General features: G+C 40.9%; 1 protein-coding gene and 1 long non-coding RNA gene across 4 annotated transcripts in view; one reads left to right on the top strand and one right to left on the bottom strand.

The window, feature by feature from the left end:
* Positions 1–26,598, top strand: part of hdac4 (histone deacetylase 4) — a 92,219-nt gene that overhangs the window by 60,758 nt on the left and 4,863 nt on the right. For all 3 annotated transcript variants that reach the window (XM_088415329.1, XM_088415328.1, XM_088415327.1), the window contains 12 exons: positions 2,424–2,627; positions 5,503–5,689; positions 6,729–6,862; positions 8,071–8,173; positions 9,910–9,956; positions 11,123–11,230; positions 12,955–13,010; positions 13,355–13,442; positions 15,257–15,376; positions 15,453–15,550; positions 19,140–19,258; positions 19,986–20,119. In XM_088415329.1, coding sequence (XP_088271455.1) covers positions 2,424–2,627; positions 5,503–5,689; positions 6,729–6,862; positions 8,071–8,173; positions 9,910–9,956; positions 11,123–11,230; positions 12,955–13,010; positions 13,355–13,442; positions 15,257–15,376; positions 15,453–15,550; positions 19,140–19,258; positions 19,986–20,119 — 1,398 coding nt within the window. The remainder of the gene's footprint in view (positions 1–2,423; positions 2,628–5,502; positions 5,690–6,728; positions 6,863–8,070; positions 8,174–9,909; positions 9,957–11,122; positions 11,231–12,954; positions 13,011–13,354; positions 13,443–15,256; positions 15,377–15,452; positions 15,551–19,139; positions 19,259–19,985; positions 20,120–26,598) is intronic.
* On the bottom strand, positions 13,262–16,115 carry LOC148423620 (uncharacterized). The gene is made up of 3 exons (XR_015865649.1): positions 15,853–16,115; positions 15,447–15,578; positions 13,262–13,449 (listed from the first exon to the last, which is right to left on the bottom strand). It is a non-coding gene; the product is annotated as an uncharacterized LOC148423620 (long non-coding RNA).

Here is a 26,598-nt window from a genome sequence, read left to right as displayed (position 1 = left end):
AATATGAAATTCAATGTTGGTAATTAGCTGCAAATGTAGGACTACATTGATCGTTTTTTACTGGGCTGGCAGTGAATGAGTTTACTGTTCTTCCACAAAATGGCAGTTGAACTTGTTCAATGTCAGACGGATAAATATTCATCTAAATAAATAAATGAATTAATCTAAAAAAGAATTTGATGTCTATAACCATGGAGATTATTATTGGTGCCATCACATGTCTTTTTAAAATTTATGGCCAAGATGGTAGACCAATTCAAAACTGTTTTAACTTAAGGGATGTGTTTATTTGTTTTTTTTAAATTATCATTATTATTATTAAATAAACAGTAATTCATTATTAAACCATTAATTTTCAATTAATTTATAAGGAATCCTGCTGATCCTGGAAACTCTGCTCTTTCTGTTTCTGGTTATGTATTTTTTAAGGATCTGTAAAAATTAAGTTTTTTTGGGTGGAACTAAAACTAAAGGGAGCCAAACTTTCAACTTTTTAAAGTTTCAATTGGTCTTTTAATATAATTTAATTACTTTTAATTGATTGATTACTGTATCATCTTTCATTTTCTGTTCAAATGTACCCATATTAATTGGGTTATTATGAAGGGTCTTGTTTAATTAATACTTGTGCAATACCAAGGTTAGTGAAATTTCATTAATAATATTGCTTGTAATCTATTGCAGTTCAGTAAATTTAATGTTTATTTCTTACAATGTAATGCAGGTGTTCAAAATGCCAAATATTGGTGCCTGGTTGATAATCGGACTATCCCTAACTAGACATTTAAATGGGTGCAGGCCAATGGATATATTGGTGAATTTTTTTATTTTTGTTTTTTCGTGTTTTTTTTTAAAATTTTGTTCATTGTACTTTGAGAAACATTGTGCCGAAAACCCGAGCTCCAAATTTTTTGCAGCGTAATATTCAGTTGCTTTCTTTATTTCACGTCCAAAAGAGTGAATTTCGTCGAAAATAGCATGCAAACTCAACCGAGCTTTCTTGCTGATAGACTGAAATTGTTTTTAAAAATGCTTAAAACATTGTTTGCCAGTATTGTTTCCTGGCTAAACGTTGTTATGCAAATGAGAAGCTTTCCACACTCCTACTTTGCTTCCGTTCGTTTCTGCTGTCTCCGTTTGGACAAAGGCCACCCTTTCCCGCGTCCTAAAGTTGGCGGAGGAAAGCGAAAAGAGAGGTAGAAAGGCCGAGTTCCAATCAGTGCCGCGGGAGTGAACGTCTGTTTGGAGTTTGTTTGGAAAAGAGGGCCGGGGATGAGGCAAGAGGCTGCGCTCTGACGTCAATCAACTGTTCCCTGGGCAATATGCCAGCCAAGTGTGTGTTCGTGTCTGTGGAATTGTGTGTGTGCTCTTGTTTTTTGCGACAAGGTGAGGACCAAATCCTGAGTTTTACTGTCTTTGTGGGGATCTCCTGCACTTGTGGAGACCATTTTGGTGGACCACTCAAGTTCAGACCTCTTTTTGAGGGTCAAGGCTTGTATTTAGAGAATAGGTTTGATTTTAGTTGAGGTTAGGGTTAGGCGATCTTTTGCGATGGTGAAAGTCAGGTTTAGCGTCTTGAAAAAGCTTTAGGTCAATGGGATGTCCCCGCTATGATAGAAAAATCCTTGTGTGTTTGTGTTTGTTGCAACACAAACACTGACCTACTCAATTCCTGAATTAAAAATAAGAATGTTTTTTCTCAATTTGCGCTTGTGGCTTTTTTATAGGCCTGCTATCATTTGCTCTGTGATTTTCCATTCACGCAGGCCCGGACAAGTTAGCCGTACTTGATTTGGAATAGGACACAGACTCTCATGAGTCTTGAAACAAACAAGAGTTCTGAGAACAGGTTTGCTTGCCAATGAGTGCTCTAGCTTGTTTGTCCTTGTTGTGAGCAGATGACCTTTTGATGTTTCTAAACAGGCTCTAGTTCTAGCATCATTTGATTTATTTTTTTTTGGTTTATTCATTTTTTTAGGAGGTTACACTGATTTGAATGTAGCCTCACTAGACTGATTTTGTAATGCGTAATTGGCAATAAAAAGAATATTTGCCTGTGAGTCAGGGCTGGGTGAACCCGGTCGATTGTTTTCAAATAACAATTGATTCTAACTATTTCCTATGTTAGCTTTGTTTGCATGATAGCTTCGTTAGCACGTCTATGCTATGAGACTGCTAGCGTTAAGCTAAAGATGATTCTTCGTTAGCACGTCTATGCTACGGGACTGCTAGCGTTAAGCTAAAGATGATTCATTGAGGCAAAGTTCTGTGGTTGTTATGAGTACACAATGTAACTCGGTTTGTTTTAAGTGAAGTTCCTCAAATGATTAAAAACAAAAAAAGAAAACTGTCCATTTCCCCCATGGCACAACAATGTAGATCGCAAAACGAGAGTCACGATTCCAAATGTTTGTATTGGCCAGATGATGCCGAAACCCTGCGATCAGGGCTCAGCCGCCAGCTCGGCCGCGTCCGTGTCGAGGCAGCACCAGAGTCACCCGGAGGAGACGGAAGAGGAACTGAGGGAGCACCAGGGCTCCTCCGCATCCCCGTCCATCAAGCAGGAGCCCCTTGACCCTCACGAGCAGGACGACAGGCAAGCTGAGCAGGAGCTTCTCTTCCGACAGGTGAGGAGATCAAAAATTGAAATGCCCTCGAAAGCTGCAGAGATCCCATCACGCATTCTCTCGCCCTGATTACGCAACACTTTTTTTTCCACTGTTGTATGGTGGAAGTGTTTTTTTTTCTTTCGTTTCTTTAAGGAAGTCAGTGGGAGCAAGCAGACAGCAATGGCAGATGGACAATAAAACACCACATTCACACTCTTAAACTCTTCTGTCAATTTTATTTAAACAGGAAAATTATGCATAGCGGCAACACGATGTAATAGTGGTTAGCGTTTCTGTCTCGCAGGCAAAACGTTTCAAGAGCTTGGATTGGTTTGTCTGAAAAATACTTGTACAGTAAATGACATTTTCCAATAAATTTGAGCATCATCTTGAGCAGCATCTTGCTTTGTGATGATGTCCGCTCGCCAAAGGCTGAGCGCTAAACCCTTTGTTTACAGAGTAGCTAGTCACAAGTGATTAACATTTCCTGATGCTTACCTAACATTGTGTGTTCTACATCTGGCCAACTGCCATGCTTCAGCAGTCTTCTGTGGAAAGAAAAAAAAATATGTTCCCTCATTTATCACTGGGGTTATGTTGAAAAAGAAAAAAAAGTTTTAAAAAAATACACGTGGGATGTGAAATCATGACGTCAAGGTTAGTATTTGTGTGTTTATTTTTGCCCCGTTTTTGTCATTTACCAGGTTTAAAAAAAAAAAAATCATTTATTGGACGTTTTTTTCATTAATTGATATGTCAAAGGTTAGTTGATAAGTGTAATCTGTGGAGTAGTTGATATTTATTCGGAATTGTTTTTTCAGATTGTTTTTTCATTTGTTTTTGTTTATTAGACGTTTGTTCTTTGTTGCACTGGTTTACATTTATTATACATTTTGTCTAATCGAATGCTGTGGCTGCATTCTACAAAAATGCCTGCTTTATTTTTATTTATTTATTGAATATTATCATTCATTTATTTATTATTATTACTATATAATTGTTTATTATTTATTTATTTATTCAAATATTTTTAAGGCAGTAAAATCCACCACCACACACTTCATATACTTGATTCTGGCAAGAGTAAACGCTCTAAAAAAAAATTGGCCTCGTCATTTGTAACCCACAATTGCGTTTTTTTCGAACCAAATGTTTTTAGATGACAAAAATATTGCGCTATAAGACCTCCAAAGTTGAAGCGCGTTCCTTCGAGGGAACACTGTCATTCTTTACTCGCTGTGAAATGGACATCTTGATGAGAACGATCTTTAATCCCTTTGACATTCAGTACTTGTCTCGCACTGAATCTCAGCAAATTGTGCTGATAATATTTCTCAAATACATACTGCAAGCCTATAGAGTGTGCAAACAGATGAGACTGACAGATTGTGTTTGTTGATGGAGTAAACGAACGGCGATAACATCTACAGGCCCGTACGTCGGGACGCCGCATTCCCTCCCTGTCTCGCCCATCCCAGCCGTCCTGGGATAAATTCAATCAGACGCTCCTCTGACTGTCGCCATGGCGCCCGTCGAGTAAGCGGACACGCCTGCAGGGATGGCAACGCAGAAGTGCTCCATGACTTGACTTGTGACTTGCCGCTAGCTTCCATCACATGCAATGAGTTGTTGAGAGGCATTTTCAGCACTCATGTTCTGTGCACTTAGAGCAAATTCACAGCTTGTATCCTTGATGACTCACATACAGTCTGTATGTGTCCTTGCAACATGCATTCAGTAACCATCTGGAATCACAGCTTTGAATTTGTGCCCAGGGCGCCATCTTCTGGCAAAAGTGAGAACGTGCAGTCCCCCCTCGTCGCTCTGACCCTGAAAGCAGATCTATTTTCTTCAAATGTATGTTATGACTATGGAAGAGGGCTAGGGAAGAAAATAGAAGTGAACTCATAATTCTTTAAAGTCAGAATTCTGACTATTCTCAGAATTAATTCAACCAAATAAGAATTTAGAAAAAAAAGGGAAAATAAAGTGAACATTATGTGAAGTAAGAATTCTGAGAATTAGGGATTCTGAGAATAAAATCAGAACTCTCGCATTAAAAGTGAGAATTTTCACTATGAAGTTGGACTTTGAAGTGAGAATTCTGACTTTAATTTCAGTAATCTGAGAATAAAGTCAGAATTTTCACTGTGAAGTCAGCTTTCTGACCATAAGGCGTGAATTCTGATTTCAAGGTCAGGATTCTTAAAGGGAAATCGGAACTCTCACGAGTTCTGACTATAGAGTGAGAATTCTGGGAATAAAGTCAGAATTCTCACTTTAAATGGGACTTCTGACTTTAAAGTGAGAATTCCAATCAATAAAGTCTGAATTTTGGGATATTCTCACTTTAAATTGAGAATTGTGAGAATGAAGTCAAACATTGGATTTTGAAGTGAGCGTTCTGACTTTAGAATGGGAACCAAAATTTTTCCTTCGCTGGCTCTAATCCGGTGTGGACAGATTAAGTGTTTAATAAGCAATTTCATTTAGGAAAAAATGTGTGTAAGACTTTTTGTAACTTCTGGGAACGACTCAGACTTAACATGGCACCATGGCAGTCAAAACGTTTTTTTTTTTTTTTCATTATTAAAAAAATGTCCTGATCAATGACATTTTGAAGTAATATTGATAGTTATTTAAAAACCAAACAAAATGGTGAAATGGATTAACCTTTCATTTCACAGCTGTGCGTCATCATCTCGACTTAATATCATGAATTTCTCAACCGGTTAATATGTTTGAAGGCGTTGCCAAACTTTTGCTCCGTCCTCTGCTGTATATAGATCTTCTACTCAAAAAATACTTCCTTGACACCAGTTACTACTTTACTATCGCTAAGGATTTGACTCGAGACGCGGATGCTTGTGTTTGTTTGTTTTTTTGCGAGCAGCAGGCCCTGCTGTTGGAGCAGCAGCGTATCCAGCAGCTGCGGAGCTACCGGGCATCCATGGAGGCGGCCGGCTTGTCCGTCAGCCTGGCGGGCCACCGTCCCCTCTCCCGGGCCCAGTCCTCGCCGGCCTCCGCGTCCTTCCCCATGATGGTCCAGGAGCCGCCCGTCAAGCCTCGTTTCACCACAGGTCAGCTGAGGGGGAGAAAAAAAGGTCGTTTCCCGATACACTTTTGCAGCCTTGGTTACTAGTGTCCGATACTGATATTGATCCGATACGCCAGTGGGCATATTCGCTTTCCTAAAGAAATTTCCAAAGGTGTCTATTTCTCACTCGATTTTCTACTTTGTTGGGAAAATTCGGCACCTAACTAATCGAAACGAATCCAAGAGAATCTAGTCAAGTTTCAAAGTAAAAGGTTTTTCAAAATAAAACATCTTTCAACCCCATATAAAATATACAATGGAAATAATAATTTCAGGTGCGGCGCAGGAGGATGGTAGCGATTGATATGACATCAGCATGAATGATACATGCTTTTACTTTTTTTGGATGTTAGACTTGATCTAGTGCAGTGTTTTTCAACCTCTGTTATTCCGCAAGATAGTCAGGTGAGCTATGGGAAATGATTACTTTTTTGTGGGAGAGGTAGGGGGAATAATGTGCCATTGTCTGCTGTGAGAGAAGTGTTGCAGCGTAATCATGTAATAAAATTGCTAAGCCAGTAGGTGGCAGCACAGCACTTTGCAATAAGATCTTAACTCTTTCAGTGTCATGCACGAGAATTCTAGTCTTAACTTTGTGTCATGCACGAGAATTCTCGTCTTTTAAAATAGTAATAACCATAATAGATAATAAAATTCTCATCAAATACATTTTTATGGAGGGTAGCCGACACTCTTGACTAATGCTTACCTAATATAAGCCAATTGAGCACTTAAGTGATAACTGTGACCATTGGATGACAGTGTTTTCACACATACAACATAGATATTACCTAGATGCAATTCTACTAAGGAATAGAAATCAATCTTTCAAATGATACCACACATATTTACGTAGACATATCAAACAATATTCTGTCGGCTTTGAAAGATGAGTGAAAATGCTAAATATCACCCATTTATTTTACAATTTTGGATGAAAAAAATTAACCTCAATAATGAGAATTACAGTCCCGTGTTATGTTCGTGTCAAATCGCCGAGCGTTTCTTTTTCGACTGCTCAGGCCTGGTGTACGACTCGTTGATGCAGAAGCACCAGTGTATGTGCGGCAACACAAACAGCCACCCGGAGCACGCGGGCCGCATCCAGAGCATCTGGTCTCGTCTCCAGGAAACGGGCCTTAGGGGACACTGCGAGGTAAGCCGGGATGCTATAACAACATGTGTTCTCATTCTCAAAAACCGAATTTCTGTCCTTGTAATTGATTGCCTTGATATGGGTCACGAAGTGCTATGTGCGTCACATTAAGTCTCAAGAATGGACCCGTGTTTTCTAAGTACACCATGCGAGGAGAATATGGATATAGATTAGCTCATTCGATTAAGTAAACAATCGCTCTGGGTACTAAAGTACTAAAATAGTCAAATTCTTTAGGAAGTATTGTATGAAATTAATGGAGTACTTGCTACACTTAGTAAACAAGTGCTGCAGTAATTGTTTACTTTAATACTTAGAAACGCAAAAGTAATGTATTACATTGTGTATTAAAGTACTTTATTGCCTTAGGTATTTGAGTACTAAAGTAATCAATTACTTCATGTAATTAAGTAATTACTTACACTTAGTAAATAGGTAAAAGCAGTTGATTACTTTTATACTGAAATACCCAAATAAATCGTTTGTTTTGGGGATTAAAGTGCTGAAGTAATTCAATGTTTTGTGCAGTTAAGTACCAAAGTAATCTTTTTCATTTGTTTTGTTTTCTCAACTATTAAAAAAATACATTCCTTTAGTTAATAATATAATAGTACTGAGTTAGTTTAGTACCAGCCATTTTTAGACCCGTCTTTAATAACCAAACTCTTGAAAGTTTTTGAAAAACAAAACATAAATAAACACTTTTGATTGAATGTCTAGACTGTTTGTTTGAAAAAAAAAAAAACGTATCAATGTCTTTCTTCTTTTATTAATTCCCCCCCCCCCCAATCAAAAATACTTCACAGGTTCATCACTGAGGATTACTCACTGTGTTGGATAATTATCTCCATCTATTATATTTGGATTCGTCGCTTTGGAGCTTGACTAATGAGTGAATCAATTCCTGAGCGCAATTGTGCCTTTCACCGCTAGGGGGAGATATTCTGCCAGTTATTGCTGCGATCAGGCTTAGCTCACATTTGTGGAGGAGACATCACGCAGATGGAGACATAATGACATACACAGACGGTGTATAGTTGCCTATGCGCCCACCTGCCCAACTTCTCAATGTCACTCACTCCTGTCTTCTCCTCAGGAAAAATACGATTGTCCAGCTTCATGTATCATTTTCTCGGAATGGCTTTGATACATTGCAATTCCATTGACTAATATGTCTTGGTGTTTTGTCCCGTCTTTCTTGTGTGTAGTGTATCCGGGGAAGGAAAGCCACACTGGAGGAACTCCAGACGGTCCACTCGGAAGCCCACGTTCTCATGTATGGGACCAACCCGCTGCGCCAGAAGCTGGACTGTAAGTAACACACTGTTAACTGGAAAATACTTTTTCAGCCATGTACCCCAGAACCAGCAACAGCCTTTTTGGATGCAAAAAAAAAAAAAAAAAGACAGAGCGATAGAGAGAGCGAGAGAGCTGTGACCTCCCTGTCTGACTTATTCAATTATGGAACTGCGTTTTTTTTCTACAATCTATTATTGGTGAGAAAATAAAGTCTCATGAAGCATTTGTTATATTTTTCCACTCCTCTAGATGGTGCTCTTGGTTTAAAAACTACAGGCTAGTATATTGTGAATGTAAAACATTTACATTTACATTGCATTGAAACTAGGAGTGACATCTACAGAAGCAGAAAAAAAACATCCAAATGGTTCATCAGGCTTCACTTTACCTACTGGTAAAAAGGAATTTTCAAAAGTATTAATAGTACATGAAATTAATTATAGACTTTACTGCTGAGAAATGCTAATTAAGTGAACTATCCTTCGAAGCGGAATAATGATCAAAATTCAGAGCAGTTAGCTCAGACACATTTTTGGAAACAAAAGTTTCATTTTGTTTGATTTCACTTTTGACGGCTGATCAGGCATTCCAGAAACCCAATTATTTAGATACAAATAGTTCAAGAATACACTATTGTCCTGTTGTCAACACTTGTTTTATTTTCCATTCCTTCCTCTCTGCTTTTTTTCCATCCTCACAAAAACAGATCCTCAAAAATTTCAAGTCTCCCAACAGACCTCATTGATGTGCTTTTTTTCCCTTAAAAAAAACAAAAAACAGCCCCCTTCAGCTTTCCCAATTCAGGAGTGGCCTTGTGTACTTGACTCACTTACTGCAATAAGTCATAAAGTCAAATGCAGAGTTTGGGTTGTTGTGCAAAAGTGCAGAGTTATTCACCTGGTAAAAACTTGAGTTCCCAAAACTGTTTGACTGGTTATTATTATTATTATTATTATTATTATTATTATTATTATTATTATTATTATTATTATGTAATCATTGTTTAATATGTTAATAATTTATTACTATTTTTTTTTTTACTTTTTTAAACTATAATTTCTAGAAGAGTAAACTTAGAGGTTCAGGGTGTTCTTCGCCTGCTGCCCCAAGTCAGCTGGAATAAACACCAGCAAGCCTGTGACCTTTGTGAGGATAAGCGGCTATAGAAAATGGATGGATGGATGAAAATAATGGCAAATTTTTATTCCTTTTATATCTGATTTTTAAGACTTGATCATAAAGTTGCTCCAAATGAGCAGCTGCGCCTGGTGTGGCCTGCCATCGTGAGAGTACTGATACCTCAAAATAAGGCCAGGTATCGGCCTGATACTGATACTTGATATCGGCACTTGGTTTTCCTTATATCGTTTTTTTAACGTCAATATTTTACCAAAAATGACTATTAGCTCCAAATAAGTTATCAGCCTTTCTTGAATACTCCTAATTAATAATAGGAAAACGAAGCCTCATGAAGCCTCATGATATTTTTCAACTTCTCTACATGTTGCTCTTGATTTAAAAACAAAGACGAGTGCATTGGAAATGTATTAAATTTCCACTGCCTTTAAACCTCCAGTGCCATCGAGAGGGACAAAAAAATACATCACTAGTGTTTCAAGAAGCTTCATTTTCCCATCGCTACGAATCATTAGTATCCTCTCAGCCCTGGAAAAAAATATGAATCAATTTTGAGCTAAAAATAGTTATAATTATTGATCTTTTTCTTTCCTCTTACTCTTTGCCCTCAGGTTCCATCAGTCCCATGTTTGTGAGATTACCATGCGGAGGCGTCGGGGTAAGTTTTTCATTAATGTCCGACCTTACACGTAAATGAGTGAAATAGTGCCAACTAAATTGCCAAACGTCTGTTGTATCAACAAATGTTGCTAGCACCCACTCACTCTACGTCCCGTAATTCCATTACAACACACTCAAACGGCGGCCCTGGAGCACCGGAGGCAAGAAAAGCTGTTGCTGGCCTTTCCGCTGTGTTTGTAATCGTAACCAGATGTCTCATGCGCACGGGGTGTGTGTGTGTGTGTGTGTGTGTGTGCGTATGCGTGCGTTGTTTGTAAAAGAGTGTGTGGATATTAGTTGAACGACCATTTCTTGCCAAGTTGATGAGATGACTTTTACCTGTGTGTGCGTTTGTGTGCGCGTGTTCTCCCATGCACTTTTTCCATCCCTTCCATATCCAAGGAGCTCCATCCTTCCCCTTTCTTGACCTCCTTCCTCCCGCCCTCCTTGGGTGCCTCCCATGGGCCTTTACAGCTCGCTGTGGTGGGAACAATGCGAGCCAGAGCTGCGTTCTGCTCTTTATAATGGCAAATGAGGCTAAATTGTTGTCTTCCTGTCATACACATGCATACAAAATGTGCGTACAGAGGAAAGGGGGGATGAAATTAGCCTGTCAGCCTGTGGAGAAACATCATTCCATCATACCAGCACGCTCCCACGTTTTTTTTTTTTTTTTTTACCTGATGCACATAAACATCACTTCTTGCCTAGAGGTAAAATAGCACTGAGACTTGGCAGGTTTCCCAATGCAAGTCCCAGTGATGTATTCTTTTCTCTGGGTGCTGTTGCCTAAAGATAAAAAGTCACTTAATGTTTTCCTTTTTGGCAGAAATTTTAGAATGGAACTAGTGTTCGGGGAAATTGAAGCCTCGTGAACCATTTGATAGTTTGTTTTTTTTTTTTTGCTCCTCTAGATCAGTGGTCCTCAACCACCGGTTCGTGGACCGGTTCTTAAACAAAGAGCACCGCAAAGAGGACATACACGCAATTGTTTGCCTTTTGGCTAAAACTAAAGATGGAACTAGTCATGGGAAACTTTTTTTTTTTTGCTCCTCCTGTTCAAAAGATGCTGTGGAAATTGAATACATTTTATCATCATGAAATCATTACATTTGCGGGATTGGTTGTGTTTCATATTTGCGTGTTTGTTTGTTTTTTTGCCAGGTGGACAGCGACACCATTTGGAACGAGGTGCATTCGTCCAGTGCAGCTCGACTGGCGGTTGGCTCGGTGGTGGAACTCGTCTTTAAAGTAGCGGCGGGAGAACTCAAGGTTGGTTTTTTGACATTTTCAGGTTACAGACAAGTTCTGTTCCAAAGGCACACGTGTCGGAAGGGTCATAACCTGTCGCAATACAATATAATCACCACGTACTCCAAAATTCGTTCATGAATACTTCCTGTGTATTCGCCAGCCCGTTTGTATCCAACCAATGCTCACCCGCTGGGTCAAACCGTCGTGAGGCAGGTTGTACCTGTTGTATTAGTCGAAAATTATCCACTAGAAGAAAACCAAAGACAAACCCCCAAGCAGACCGACCTCGTCCCGCCAGCCGTCCGTCTTTTGTCTGTCTGGACCGGCTGCTCGCTGTTTGAAGCCGGCGGGGCGCCATGCGGCACGGGGGCCCTCGCAGACGCCGGCCGTCCCGACTAACAGGCCCCTTTTATTGGCGGTCTCCCACCGAGCAGACTTGGCACTTGCCGCTAGCTTAGCACCCAAATGCCGCAGACTAATGGCTCTGATCAAAGGAACGCTAGTGCGCCCATTTACTGTACAGTATTTCCACACATTTTTATTTATTCATTTGTTTTACAGTTACCTATTTTAATAGTTTAAACCGGTGGTTCCCCACATTTTTTTTTCAATGGTGTAACATCTTAGTTTTATTTCCGGATCACTAATGACAATGCGTATCCTTATAAGAAGTAAAGGCAAAATCAAATGAAATAAAGGCATGCAATATTTGCAAAGGAATCACTATAACATATTTTAGTAAGAAATTGCTTCATGTTACAATTAGTTTGCTGTTCATTTGAAAAGAAAGCTTAAATCAAATTACATTAGAATTGTTGATACCTGCAGAAATTCTTTTCAAATCCCACTGCTGTAAACCGTAAATGTAACTTAACGAATAATACATGTCCCATCAAACTCATCTTGCAACATTGCAACATATTTTCAAAACTGTGTACTGTTCCTGTCACATTATTCAACAAAATTGGCGGATACCTGCAGAAACCCCATTAAAATTTCACGTAGCCCCATTTAAGAACCACTTGGTTGAATCGTAAAGCTAATTCAAACATCGATACCCAAATACGGTCAGATCCTTGCAAACCTATCTTGCAACATTACCCTTAAAATATGTATGGCTATATTCTGAAATGTTGACATTGACATCACAACAAAAAAAAAAAGAAGCAGACATCTTGTGAGAATGTTACCAATGGTGGGGTTAAAGTTAACCATTATTGACTTGCCCTAATCTTAACCTGATTTTAACACACACACACGAACACACGCACGCACACGCACACACACAAGCCCAATGAGCAAATTCCACCTGCGCCAACAACTGTCAGCGCCACAGGATGCCGTAAATCGTCTCTTGTCACACCTGCGCCTGCGCGCTCCCTTGCGTCCTTGTCTGTTTTTTTTTCCACCTTACCTTTCTATGTATGACTATTTTTCTGCTACTTGTAAAAATAATGTGGCCGGTGTCTGTGGTCGGCGTGATTCTGCAGCCGCCGGCCGTACAACTTGTCTCTGGGCTAATCTCCCGACTGGCTACTAATCCGCAGCAGCTGGCTCAACATCATTAGTCCATCCTGCCGCACTTAACATCACCCTAGACATTTAGCTCATGTCCCCTTAGAGCGCTGGGAGTCCCCCCAAAAACACTTGCCTTCAAGGAAAAAAAAAAACTCTTTCAATACTCTGGTGTTATTGAAAAAAGACGATTATGCATAAATGGCTTTGATGTTGTCCTCCACCAGAACGGTTTTGCAGTCGTGCGACCACCCGGACACCACGCCGAAGAGAGCACGCCCATGTAAGTATGAAATATCGTTTTACCAACACGGACCAATGAAAATGTCATTTTTATACATTTATTTTTCATCATTCTCACAATATTTTTGCCGTGTTGGTACACTCCTTGTAGTGTGATAAATCAGTTGTCGTGCCATGTTGACCTTTGACATGTTGACGTTATCTGGGTGAAATTTCGGCTCCCTAGCGTCTTCTTTCAATGCTTTATCTCTTAAAGATGAACCGATTATGTTTGTATTAGGTGCTTTTTATTTTCAATGGAGTCATAAAATACAGCATAAAAAAAAATCAACCGGAAGTTGTGAAAAGTGTTACGGCAGTTGTCTGTCTTGCTTCCATCCTCAGGGGATTCTGTTACTTCAACTCGGTGGCCATCGCGGCCAAGCTTCTGCAGCAGCGGCTCAACGTCAGCAAGATCCTCATCGTGGACTGGGTGGGTTCTGCGGAAAACACGCAGGAAAACATCTTTCCGTCAAAATATGATCTGAAAAGCCTTTAATGTGGCACTTTATCCACGATCATTGGATGAGACGTTTTATGAATCATCCAGACCGGTTCATAATCACCTGCATTGTTTGTGTAAAAAACAAAAACGGTACTGCTGCAAATCAAAGTTGGGGGGGGGGGGGGGGGGGGGGGGATTGCACATGATGCCGGTTTCACTGAGCAGTGCAAACGCTGTATATTAGTCTCAAGGACACACTTCCAAAAATGAGAGAAAAGTCAGCCATTTTGTCACATTTTGTCACCAGCATCCAGTCATACATTGTTCATTAGAGTTCATTAGACGAAATATTGGACGCTAGTATTTGTTATTCGGCATTCACAAACTTGTTTTTTTTTAACTTATCCCACTTTTTTGCATTTGTTTTGTGTTTTAAATTTGTATCCATATCATGTTTGTGATTTCTTTTGCAGCATTTATCTTTCAACGTGTACGCATTATTGTTCGTAGGAGTTTTTAACGTGCTCTATTGTTTTTGTTTCCATTTAATTTTTGCGATTGCATCTTTTTTGCTGTTTTTTTCTATGTCTTTCCATTGTTTGTTTCAGCTATTTTTGGTTTATTTGTTTCTTATTTGCCTCAATCTTGTACAGGTAGCATTCTGCCAATTGGAGCGCAATTGCCACTTTAGATAAAAAGAAAACAAAAAAAGTATTAGATCCAAAATCTCCATTTTAGCACTCGTATACGATAGATACTTTATTAGGGTTATTTCTGAGGCTCCTTGATTTTATTTTTTATTTATTTGATGTACTTGCAATACATTAACATATTTAAGGTTTAATTGTCGGAACCAAATATTCTCATCGCTGCTCTAGGCTGCGATACAAGTATCGTTTTGGGAAATGAAAAAGTTGTACGGGGACGCCCCTGATGTGCTGATGGGGATGTTTTGACTTTTGTCTGGCTGTCGGTCACGCGAAGCAATCCTCGGACATGCGTTCCCAAAGGCTTTGAAGCGTGCATGACAAAGCGGCGGTTGCGTCTAGGTGGAGCGCGGCCGGCCCCGGGAACTCGTAGCTATTCTCGGAAGCCTTTGAAGGCCCTTTTCATTTCCTGAGCGTCCGTCTGCCGCCGGACGAGATTTTCCGCCGGTGCCTTGTCGTGCCACTGCCACCAGACGACGGGGACATTTTTTGGGACCGGTCTATTAAAACATTCTTGTGTAATAGACACTAGAGTCTTTTAATAGACACCATATTGTTGGCCAGACCTTTTTGTCAACCTGCAACAGGCTGCAGTTAAGTTTTTGTTCTGTCTTTGACGTTGTCTGTGTGCAATGTGTTGAGATTGCGCATCTTAAATGAAAGAAAGCCGTTTGAGGCTTCAGCAGGCCGATTTGCTTTTTTGGGGGGAGGGGGGTAGGGTAAGGGTTAAAATAGTGTTTCCCCAGTTATGCACCTAAAACTCATTATTGTCTCAATTAAAAGTTATTTACCAACCAGTTATTGTTGTTTATTTGGTATTGGGTGCTATATCTATCACAATATGATGCACAAAATAGTTTCGGAAGCCATGCTTGAAATATAAAAGAAAGTCGGCCATTTTGGTTTGAAGGAGCAAATTCAATGGCTCATTCTACGCATGTTAAATTGATTTTTTTTTTTGCCAACTATTTTTAACCTTCCAGGACCATTGCATCTACGTCTCATACTCAGTTGCGCCCCCTTGAAAGTATGGAAAAAAATGATCCCCAAGGGCGTGAACTGGGCCTCAAAATTCTGTTTGTTTGTCGTAACCAGGATGTTCATCACGGTAACGGGACGCAGCAGGCTTTCTACTCGGACCCCAGCGTTCTTTACCTGTCCCTGCATCGCTACGATGACGGCAACTTTTTCCCGGGAAGCGGAGCCCCAGATGAGGTACATCTCAAAAAGCCAGTATGTATTTCTGAGCGAATTTGTAACTGACCCAGAAAGTGTGTGCCGGCACCTTTAGGTTGGCAGCGGTCCTGGTACAGGCTTCAACGTGAACATGGCTTTCACGGGAGGACTGGAACCTCCCATGGGTGACGCCGAGTACTTGGCAGCATTCCGGTAAGAATCCCCCTCGTTTTTCGTTTGCCTCAAGGTGAGCGAGGATTTGCCCCATGTATGGGCAGAGAATTTAGGGGTGTGGTTAGTATGTAAATTTCCCCCGTGTAACATTAATTTTAAAGGGCTCATTCACATATAAGTTTTACAGAAATGTGCAAATGACAAAATATTACAAATACAAATGCATATTGGCTATATTTGGCACAGCCTGTTGTATGCAAACATTCTTATCTTGCGCCTTTATTTACTTCTTTTTTTTTATTCGTATCGTTTGTATCGAGCACGCCCTATAGCCACCTTACCTTCTTCTTGTGCCACGTCGATTTTGCAGGGGATCGAGTTTGAGCCGCAAGAAAAGCACAGAGAAAGCAGATAAGAATATTGCTTCTAATGAAAACCAGAAGCTCTCTCTCTCTCTCCCTCTCTCTCTCTCAATTCTCTCTCTCCCTCTCTCTCTCGCACGCCTCCTTTCACTTGCTCAATGAGAGAGGAGAAGAAGAATTAAAGTTAATTCAAAGCAGCTCTCCTCCTCGCCAGATGACATGGCTTTGAAGTGTTAGTGTGGTGTCTCTCTCGCTGGCTGTCTCTCTCTCTTCTCTCTCTCTCTCTCACTCTCTGACTTTTTTATGAACAAAGGGGGAAGCCCTGAAGCTTTTGCAACTTGGCTTTTTCTGGACCTCATACCAAAGCAGCATTTTTTATTTGCACATTGTAAAAGATGATAAAATAGACCTACAGTCAATTATATCTTCTGATGCCAGTGTTTTCCCTTTTTACTAAAAATGGATATCATCTCAAAATTATTGTTGCTGTCCTTGACCAATAAAACTTGGTATCAGTATCTGCGCTTAAAAAAAAGTCTACCATCGATTGCAGTGGTATATAAAGGTATTATTTTCAAATGTTTCATCATTGTTTTCAAAATGTATGCATCAAATCTACCACAAGTATCGTTACTTGGTATCCGTATGAATAACCACTTAAGAGTTGAGTACCGATCTGCAAAAAAGTGATGTTGAACACCCCTACTTAATTCGAGAGCTAAATTGATTTTCATGTACAATGAATACCTTTCATATCATATTTTGCCACTAGCTGTCAACTAATAATGACATCACATGTGCTCAGGGCTGACCAATCATAGCTCAGTTTGCAAACCTATAATTTCACCAAACCAAAATTTCACTTGAAGTTCTATTTTCGCTCCTTGTAACAGACATGGTCACTTAGTGGACAATTATTTTTCTCGCTATCTTTTTTCTCATCAGAGCTAGCCTACCAAATCCTAATGTCCTCAGTAGAGGAAATCCTGTCCTTTGCAACGATGTATCCCGTGTTGGGGTGGGACACTACTCAGTTAGCTGGGACAACGTGGACACAACGATGGACACAAATGAATAGGCTGTCTCTCTGGAGGAAGTAGAAGTTTGCTATGTTTCGTCCATATCTCAAACACTCCAAATTACGGTGTTTTTTAGTCGAAATGAATGAAATCCCCAAACGAGCTCCGGTCCATGCTCGATCCATCATGCGCTATGCGTCCTCGTTGGAAATTGCGCCTTCCTCCCACTTGCCAGTCTGCAAAGTGATTGCTGCAGCTTCTTGCTTGCGATCTTATTCCGCCGGGGTGTGGGAGGCATCATGACAGCAGCTGTTTTTACCATTGCGTCTTCGTGCGCGTTCAAGGTTGGGAGAGGTGAATGGACGGACGGAAGGAAGCGTTTCGAGGAAACGCGGCGGTCAAGGTTTTCCCCGGGTGTCGCGTGTCGGTCCAAATCAGCACATCTGCTGGAGTTGCTGCGGGAATGACGCAATCCGTCGTGCCAATGTTTATGATGCCCACTTCCACTTTTAGATATCTCACATGAGTCAGCTCTGTCATGCGTTGTAACTTATCCAGATATTTTGGACCAGACTCCACCCCCGAGGATTCCCTTTGTTTTTGTTTTGGGTTTTTTTTGTTAATTTTATTTTGTGCGTGTATTTTTTGTTTTAACTTGTCCGACCTGAAACAATGACCAAATATAACAATCTTGGATCCACCCAGCTCAGGAGGACAATAATAATAATACAATGACAATTCTGGAAAACAAAAACACTTAACTCTGCTGTGCCACGTGGATTATTAACTCATTATATTCCAAAGACATATTTTTATTTTATTTTTGTTTGTTTGTTTATTTTTTTTCCATTCAATCCCAAGTCTTGTCCCAGGTTCTGACACAGCTGTATGAAAGTTCTGTTCTGGTGGTTTTAGGGGCCTCGGTGTGGTGGTCCCCATTTAAGATAATAATTTGGTGGTGAGAAAATGTCAAAAGGTGACTTGGCCCCCATAGTCAGGAGCATGCCGCTCATCCGCAACCAACCAACTGTGCCACTATGGCCTTTGAAACTCCAGAGGACCTACGGGGGAACCCTGTGGTACTCCCCACTAACAACACTACATGCATAAACTTAAGACAGTCGCTCCTACCACTTTCAAAAAGTCGAGAACCACAAAACGTTGTCAGGAACCATGTGTTTGGCCCTGTGGTACCTATTTATGAAGTCAATTAAATATCAGTGCTTACTTGTGGTAGGCAAGAAACAGAAACAAACTTTTATATCAAACAATGTTAATCCCTATTGGACGGTGTATTATTATTTTTTTAACTTATTAATACATTATTGACTGCTTGACACTATGTTACGCTCCATGTAAGCAATCCCTCCAAGAGCTGCATGTCAACAAGCAGTTGACATTCACCGCAGCCTTCCGCTTTTAGAAGTATCTCTACTTTAAACACATGCAATTATAACTGCCCTTTCTCTACTTAAGAAACTTCTATTACCGCCTCCAAATTTTCTAAATTACCATTTCTGCGGTGACTTTCACTTCCGTGCACGTACACATGCTGCGCAGACACGCGCACGCACTCTGCAATTTTGTGTGTGTGTGTTTCTCGGTAACGCCGTGCGAAGGCTCAGCGGTGACTTTTACCTCACTTGACAGAGCAACTTTACAATTCCAGACAGTTTGATCCCATCAAAAGGGAAGATCATAAATTTTTGGGGGCCATTATTTGCTGATCCGGACATTGTGGTTTTGATTGCAGTCAGGAATGGGTGGAGTGACAGTTCTTTTCTCAGGAAACGTTGTGTTTCTTGGAGCAGTGGCTGTTTGGCCTTGTCGGAGGCCATATCATCCAGCCAGCCTTTTCACATGAAGAGTACAAAAAAATAACTGCTAATGAAATGCTGCCAGACAGAATTCTCTAAAAAAGTTAGTTGGACCATATTTCATTGTTGCTACACCTGCCCGATAGAACATGTTCCTCTTTTATCAAACTTCTTTATGTATAGATACACTTTTGTTGAATAATTTCTCCCGATTGCCATCACGCGTTCGGAAAATGGGTCGATCGCATCATTTTCAGCTGATCGGAAAAAAATTGAGCGTTTAAGAAAATGCTATTTTGTTATCTTATTGTAGTTTTAATGGCTACAAAGCAGAGAAATATTCCAAAATACACAAATGTGTCAATAGGGGTGTCGGATTAAGGAAAGAAATGTGATTGGGGGACGCCATGTGTGTTGTTTGTGTTTGTAGGACAGTGGTGATGCCGATAGCCAATGAGTTTGCACCGGACGTGGTTCTGGTGTCATCTGGTTTTGATCCGGTGGATGGACATGCTCCACCTTTGGGTGGATACACACTGACTGGCAAATGTAAGTACCAAATAAAACCAACTCAGTCGGTTAGTCTGTTATGAATAATCATATTTGGTTCTTTGTACTCCATTGTGCGTAATGAAGCTTTGTTTTGAAAGTGGTGCTATTTTGATAAAACACCTAAGAAATAAATACTGCTGAGAGGTGAAAATGAGATTTCTGCAACTTGATGTTGAACTATTACTCCAAATTACTCATTTGTATCCAAATAATTGTCAGTTCGATAATCGACTGTCGATTAATCGATTCATTTTGACAGCTCTAGTCCATAGATTACTGAGCTTGATGAATACCCCTTTAAAAATAACGTACTCTCTTGAAATGGTTTTGCCCAAGATTGTGATGTGGATCCTAAAACAATATATCGATGAACCCTTATCTGGGGGCGCCATGTGGGTGGGGGCTTGGTCCATATATTAAAATTCCACTCACGAGTAGATCAAAAGCGGTGACCATTTAAACACAAAGCGTCATATACTGTAGCTAATAAACATGAAAGCTGCTTCCTATTACGGCGTGTTTTTGGCCCCCACAGCACACCTTTCTTCCTCTCGTGGATTGTTTCCCTTCTTTTAATCCAAGCCCAGATCCCTCCTTTTTTTTTTTCTTTGATCGATTTCCAAAAAGGAAGTGAGAGCTTCATGGGTCTCCCCAACTTATAGCTTTTCCCTCCCTTTCCTTTTTTTTTTCGTCTTTGCTTGTCATTTCCTGACACGTGGCCCAGGTTTCGGCTACCTGACCAGGCAGTTGATGGGTCTGGCAGGCGGTCGGCTGGTACTGGCCCTGGAGGGAGGCCATGACCTCACCGCCATATGTGACGCGTCTGAGGCCTGCGTCTCCGCTCTGCTCGGCAACGAGGTAAGATGAGAGCCGGGCTTGGGAGGGGGGTTAATTACTGTCAAAAAAAAAAAAAAAAAACCTCATAACTGTCTTAGTGCAACCAGCTTTTAAGTAGGGACATTAAATCTTCCCACTGCAGCAATGGTGGGCCTCATTTTAAGCATCACTGGATAAATGATGGTCCAATAATAAGCTGCGGTGTTGTGATGGTGTGCAATAGTTGTTTTTTTTTCACTTTGCAATTGTTTAAAGTCCCCTTTCAAGCTTCTTGTTGCAGCCCCAGATAGAGTCTTTCACCAGAAAGACAGCAGTAAGAAGACTTTCCAGGCAAAAGGTTAATTGTGGGAGTGTGTAGGTTGGATTTTGTGATTCATGGCACCCGACAGAATAGCTAGTCACAGAGGCCGCCTCCGCTTTTTCTTGGAGCTGATGGAGAAGCTGGAGTGCTTTCTCGCAGGGGCTCATGTTGTCCCTCTGCTCCGCATTATGTAACTAAGATTACTTCTTCCCTTCACGAGGAACTATTGTGCTGAGAAAACCCTAATCCTCAAAATTGGTTGATTTTCAGAGCGAGCAAAATTTTGCGATCAAACGACAAGTAATAGATTATTAACGAACAACTGTTTCAATAATCCAGTTCCAAATTCAGGGGCAGAGGGGGGGGGGGGCAGCTCGGTCGCGCAGTGGTTAACATGGTCTTCTTGTGTGGCGTTTGCATGTTCTCCCCAAGCCCGGGTGGGTCCGGCTTCCTCCCACACTCCATAAACATGAATAGCAGGTGCATTGGACATACTAAATTGCCAGTAGGCGTGAATGGCTGCGTGAATGCTTGTTTGTATCTGTGTGCCCTGCAATTGGCTGGAAACCAGTTCAGACCCTTGTGAGGATAAGCGGTTCGAGAGGATGGATGGATGGATGGGTGGATGGATGGATGGATGGATGGATGGATGTGGGCAATAGGGCTGAGCAAAAACTCAAATTTATTGGATTAAGTTTGTCTTTTTAAAGATCTGTCCTTTCAAATTTGTCGTGGGGATTTTGTACATTAGTATACAATCGTTATTAGTTATGCACAAACTATGAATAGCTATTTTTTTTACACAAGCTATGAATCACTTTACGTTAAAACACATTTTAAATCACTACACTTTGTACTGAATGTTTGTTGGTTTATTACTTTAAATCACATTGATTAAAATGGCAACTATCAAAATTGACCTTTTTTTTCCTTCCCCCATCTTAGAGCCATATCCCAGCCCCAGTGTGCAATGGTATATGTACTGTATATGCTCAAGTCCTACCTCGCGTGACATCACATAAAACGCTCCTTGAAAGTAGCACATAATAATATGTCAGTCACTTTACCTGCGATATGTAGCCACAGTAGCAAGCTTACAGTGGTACCGAAGCCCAAAAACCAGGAAAAGGAAATGCGATAGCAGAGGAGGACTCGTGTGATACACAATGAGAACTACATTTAGCAGCTGTCCATTAAAGTAGATGGCACGGAAGGGGGAAAAAAAAAAAAAAAAACTAGCAGTTTTGACAGACTTTGATAACCGTGTCCTCAAAAACCACCGCCCGATCAAGAAAACTATCAGTATTGAATATTTTATGACTTACAGCTACCACTAACGACTCTGAGTCAGAGCTACTGTGCAGCCAAACTATTCTGACGACTCTACAGTTTGGACGCAGTGCTGCAAAATTTTGTACAAAGGATTTGAAGTGAAGGACGCTCCTGTCACACTCACTCCTGCAAAAATTATCAATTGGATTAGGAGGCCAGCGTGTTAAGTTTCGACGGCCTGCCGAGCGCCAGACGTTACTTTTTTTTTTTTTTTTGGAAGGGGAGGGTACTGGATGAATGCACCGGAGAGCTGAAAATTCGAAAATAGGCAAGAGGTGTTGAGCGTCAATTGCCTCGGCCCTGCGGGACACCCCGTTGGCTCGCACACCCCGGGCCTCGTCGCTGGCGCACATCTGAAAGCGGTTACCCTCACACCTCTTTCCGCGGGGTCGGCCCAGGTCTTGGGAGCACATCGGACGGGGAAACGCGCTCCTCGTTTGAAGTGTAGCGAGAGGAAACCTGTGTTTAACAAACCTGCCTTATTTCCATGATTTTTGGGGGGGCTTTGAATCATGCGCACACTCAGGGCATTTACAATTGCCCCACTTGGAATCGCTGTTTGTTGTTATGCTTCCTTTTGTGGACTTGAGCATGCCTGAAAACTCAATGATTTTAGTTAGCACATATATTGTGGTAAAAAAGTACATATTGTCGCAGTCCTAAACACAATTTCTAAAAATTGACTCAGCAGTATGCAGTGAAAGGCTTGGGTGAAGAAAAAAAAGGCTTTCATTTCAACGTTTTTCTCAAACTGCTGGTTCAATTCCAATAAGCTTGACACATCCAAGTCTCCAGTAACTGCTGGTGTGAAGATGCGATGTATGGCAAATTCAGTTGGACACTTCAAACTCCTAGAAATAAGGCTCATCGATGCATTAAACATTAATATCTAAAAAAAAAATAATTGTTAACATTGTAATAAAAAAAGATCCCCAAAAAAATGAAAAAAAAAAAAAAGATTCACAAAATTTGTCAATTGCTCCTCAAACTAAGTCAATGATTCACCAAACCGCTCTCCAAAAAATGTTTCAAGCCTTGTAATGGTAACTTTATGAGCATGTTTAGTTACGATTAGCACTAAATATGATTAGCAATTAGCCTTTAAGTGATTACTGTATTAGCTTGCGCGCATTAGCATGCTTGCTTAGTCTAACGGCATATCATATAACAGAAAAGTGGGGCACATCATTTTATTGTACTGTATTGTATTTTACAATAACATTTGATAGTATATGTTTTACATCTTTGAGTCAGTTTCCTTAAGTCTTTCTGATAGTTTTCTCCTGGCTGGTGAAAAACAACTTTAGAACGAAATCCTGCATTTAAGGCTTTTACTTTTGCTATGCCACAAGATTATAAATTGTTCCATTTCTGGAGCTCTCAGCAGTCGTACTTGAAAAATTAGAATAGATTTTTCGAGTATGATTGGATCTGACTTTGGTGGACATGTTTATCATAACAAGGCGATGTGCTCGATAGATGTGTGATGTCTGAAGTGCCAAGCGTTGTTAGCTACGCTTTATAACGGGGAGCTGGCAACAACACAGAAACACCACTCGAGAAAGTTTCAAGCGTAACTAACAGAAAGAAACGTAAACAGCGTACTTGTCCCGACTTCTAACGGGCCAAGTGGTGATGTCAGTCAGCCGACGGGGGGGCGGGGCGAACGGCACATGTCGATGATCGGTTTTGATACATGACATGTCGAAAGAGCCTGAAAAGTCCCTGATGGTATCAAAACAGGAAGCAAGTACCTTTATCGTAATATCAGTAGGCCTCGGTAATGGATATGGAATGCGGCTGGAAAACATCAATGGTGCGTTGCAGCGAGAAGCAGAAAAAAGTGCCGCTATGGCTTTTGGATTTTTTTTCCTTTTCTTGTCTTGGTTGATAAATCAATTGGTGTATTGCGCCATGCACTTATTTTCTTATTTTAAAATTTCCAGCGGAATTATTTTCATCCTTCATTGTTCAGATTCTTCTTTTGTTAGGGCACCGCTGGACTAGTCCGTGAGGAGATTGCAGGGGGTGCATGAAAACTTTGAATTATTTCTTTGACACACCTAGATCAGGAAGGCTGCGTGTCAACTAAACTTTCCGGGCTAGGGATACAAACTTGGCAAACTGGCAACAATACAAGGCCCGATCATAAAGAGGACTCGTTTAGCGCCGTTGACCTAGCTGTCATCCATGATAGCATTTAGCATTAGCTAGTAATAACACACCCACCGGTCACCAAATTCACTTTTAAATTTGATCTAAATTATATTTGTATTTTACATTATAATTATGGATAAATATCATATAGTTATATTTATTACTCCTATGATTATATTTATTATAAGAATTTATAGCATGTTCCGTTTTCGTCAAAAATCTTGTGTCCCCGTTTTTAATTTTGAAAATCTGCTCACCCTAGGAATGACCGATTTTTATAGTCCCTCTTTAAGCACCTAAGCCGTGCTCTGTGACCTCTTGCACTTCCATTCCTTTACAGCTCACCAGTGAGGAAAATATTTAGCTTTTTATTGCTAGGTTAGGACAAGCCATGCTATAATGAGAGTTCGGTTTCTTTTGAAACCGGCTCAAATTAACCTGCAAAAAGCGATGACAAAGTCGTCGCCTGGTGTTTCTGGCCGCCGTCGATGTGCGCAATGCTGAAGACGGCCCACTTCGCCATCTTGTTTAGTTTTTGACTAACTGACCCATCTGAAAGTTAGATATTGAATGTAGTTTTTCAGTACGAAACCTCTGCACGTCTTATGTATGATCAACCATAGCAATTGCTTTTTGAGATTTGATATATAAGCCAAACCCAGGTCAAAATGACGCAAGAATATTATTGCTGCTACTCTGTACTGGGTTAAACCAAAATATTGGATTTGGGTCACACGCTTTTCGAACATGTCCGGGTGTCAAAGTGACGCCGAGATATTATTGCTTTTCTTGAGAAACGAACATTTCACTCTTAAAACACAATATTTGAACGGTATCGTTAACATTTCAGACATATTTAGCGCCAGGTCAAAGTGTCCCAGGGACAATGTTGAATTCGCTGCTTAAAATAAAATATTCGATTTGGACCATACACATTTTGGATTCGTTTGAGTGACTGAACACGACGCGGGTCAAAGAGACAAGATTGCCGCTCTTGTGAAATGAGTGTATTTTTAATGGCTAAAACAAAATACTGAAATTGGATCATGCACATTTCGGACACTATTTGGTGACCAAATACGCCCGGGGTCAAAGTGACCCAGGGACATCGTTGGTGTTTCTTGCAAACAAACATAACAGGATGCTTAAATAGCTCGTGAGTGATGTATTGGCGCAAGCAGATGTTGGCCCCGTTCGAACGCACTGGCTTGTTAGCAATGATGTGACGAACAACAGGCTAATATGCTAATTGCTAACAGCTGCTTCTGACTTTCGCCAGTGTGTTTTCACTGGGGTTCCAATAAGACGCTCAAATTCACCTGTCTCCTCTCGAGGCCCGACTTTGGTCCACCAGTGGAAAAGATCACCTGGTTTGCACGCCACACACCATTAGCTCGCTCACTTAGCGTGACATAATCAACAGGTTTTGGTGACTGGGAACACATGGCTGCCGTCACAACAGTAAACAATGGACGCCTTGTGTGCCTTTTTCTTTTGCTGAACAAGTGGAATCCCACCTCTTTCCACTGTTTTTGTTTCAGCCTCCCCCTGGAATGTTTATACCGGCGCACATTCCTCGCCCTTAGCTCGTGGCTTTCCGCAGCGTCTCGCATTAGTTCGCCAGGACATCCGTCACCGTGTCGTAGAAGCTCCGAGAAGTTCACGGTCCTCTTTTTTTTTTTTTTTCGCCCCACCTATGGATTGATGTCACCGTTGAAGACTTCGATATAGCGCGGACTATGTTTGCCATTCCTGCCAGGTGGGGGCCCCCCGGAGGACCCTGACATGAGCCATTAAAGTTTATAAGCATGGGGCCCAGCTGTCAATCATGCAAGACAGGCCGCCCCCCCCCTGCCCCAACCCCCATCCCAGCGCTGACTGAGGTGAGCCCAGCGAAACCCCAGAGAACCCCTGACCTCGCTCTGACGGAGCGGGGTTACTTTGGCTTGAACCGGCTAGGGTTACGCCAAGTTGCTCTTGCTCCAAGGTTCAAAGGCAACTTTTCAACCAAGCGCCGATGCTCGGACACTTTGGGCTTACTTGGGGAATTTGTCGTTACGAAAGAGGCAAAAGTGACATTTTTTGTGTTTTACTCTACTGTTTGTGTTTTACTCTCATCTGTTTTGGCCCATGTTACTCACTAGTCCAGCTCCTGGTTTTTAAAGCAACACACACAGGCCTAGACTTTCGTGATGTAAAACCGAAGCCTCATGAAGTGCTCGTGATATATTTTTTACTCCTCTAGATGGGGCTGTGAATGCCAAAACAATGGAAACGTATTAAATTTGCATTGCATGTTATAACCAAAAGTGCCATCTAGAGGAGGAAAAGAAAACAAGACACTTCATTTCCCCATCGTTACTTACACCAACAATAGATGAATTTGGTTTAGCTTTCAAATTTTGAGCTATTCAAAGAGTATGTGTTAAAAAATGCTCAACGGGTTTGTTTCTGCAGCAGTACCTGGTCCGTTCCTGTGCGTATGATGTAGTGTGGCGTGACACCGCAGGATTAAAGTATTCTTCTCCCTGCACTGCCTCTTCCTTCTTCCCCTCTGGACCCCTCCCACACGCTGTTTGTTCAAATTAAAAGAACTATTCAGACCTGGCTGACGAAAGCCTTCTAGTCTTAAATTCTTCCTCTTTGTATAATATGAACGTCGTTTTTGTATGCATCTATTTGTAATCCGTTTGAATGATAAAGACGGGAT

This window comes from Hippichthys cyanospilos, chromosome 5, assembly GCF_059441005.1.
Source record: "Hippichthys cyanospilos isolate Australia breed blue-spotted pipefish chromosome 5, RoL_Hcya_1.0, whole genome shotgun sequence".
Lineage (NCBI taxonomy): Eukaryota > Metazoa > Chordata > Actinopteri > Syngnathiformes > Syngnathidae > Hippichthys > Hippichthys cyanospilos.
Note: the sequence above shows the minus strand (reverse complement) of the source record. Positions and strands in the feature narration are given on the sequence as shown.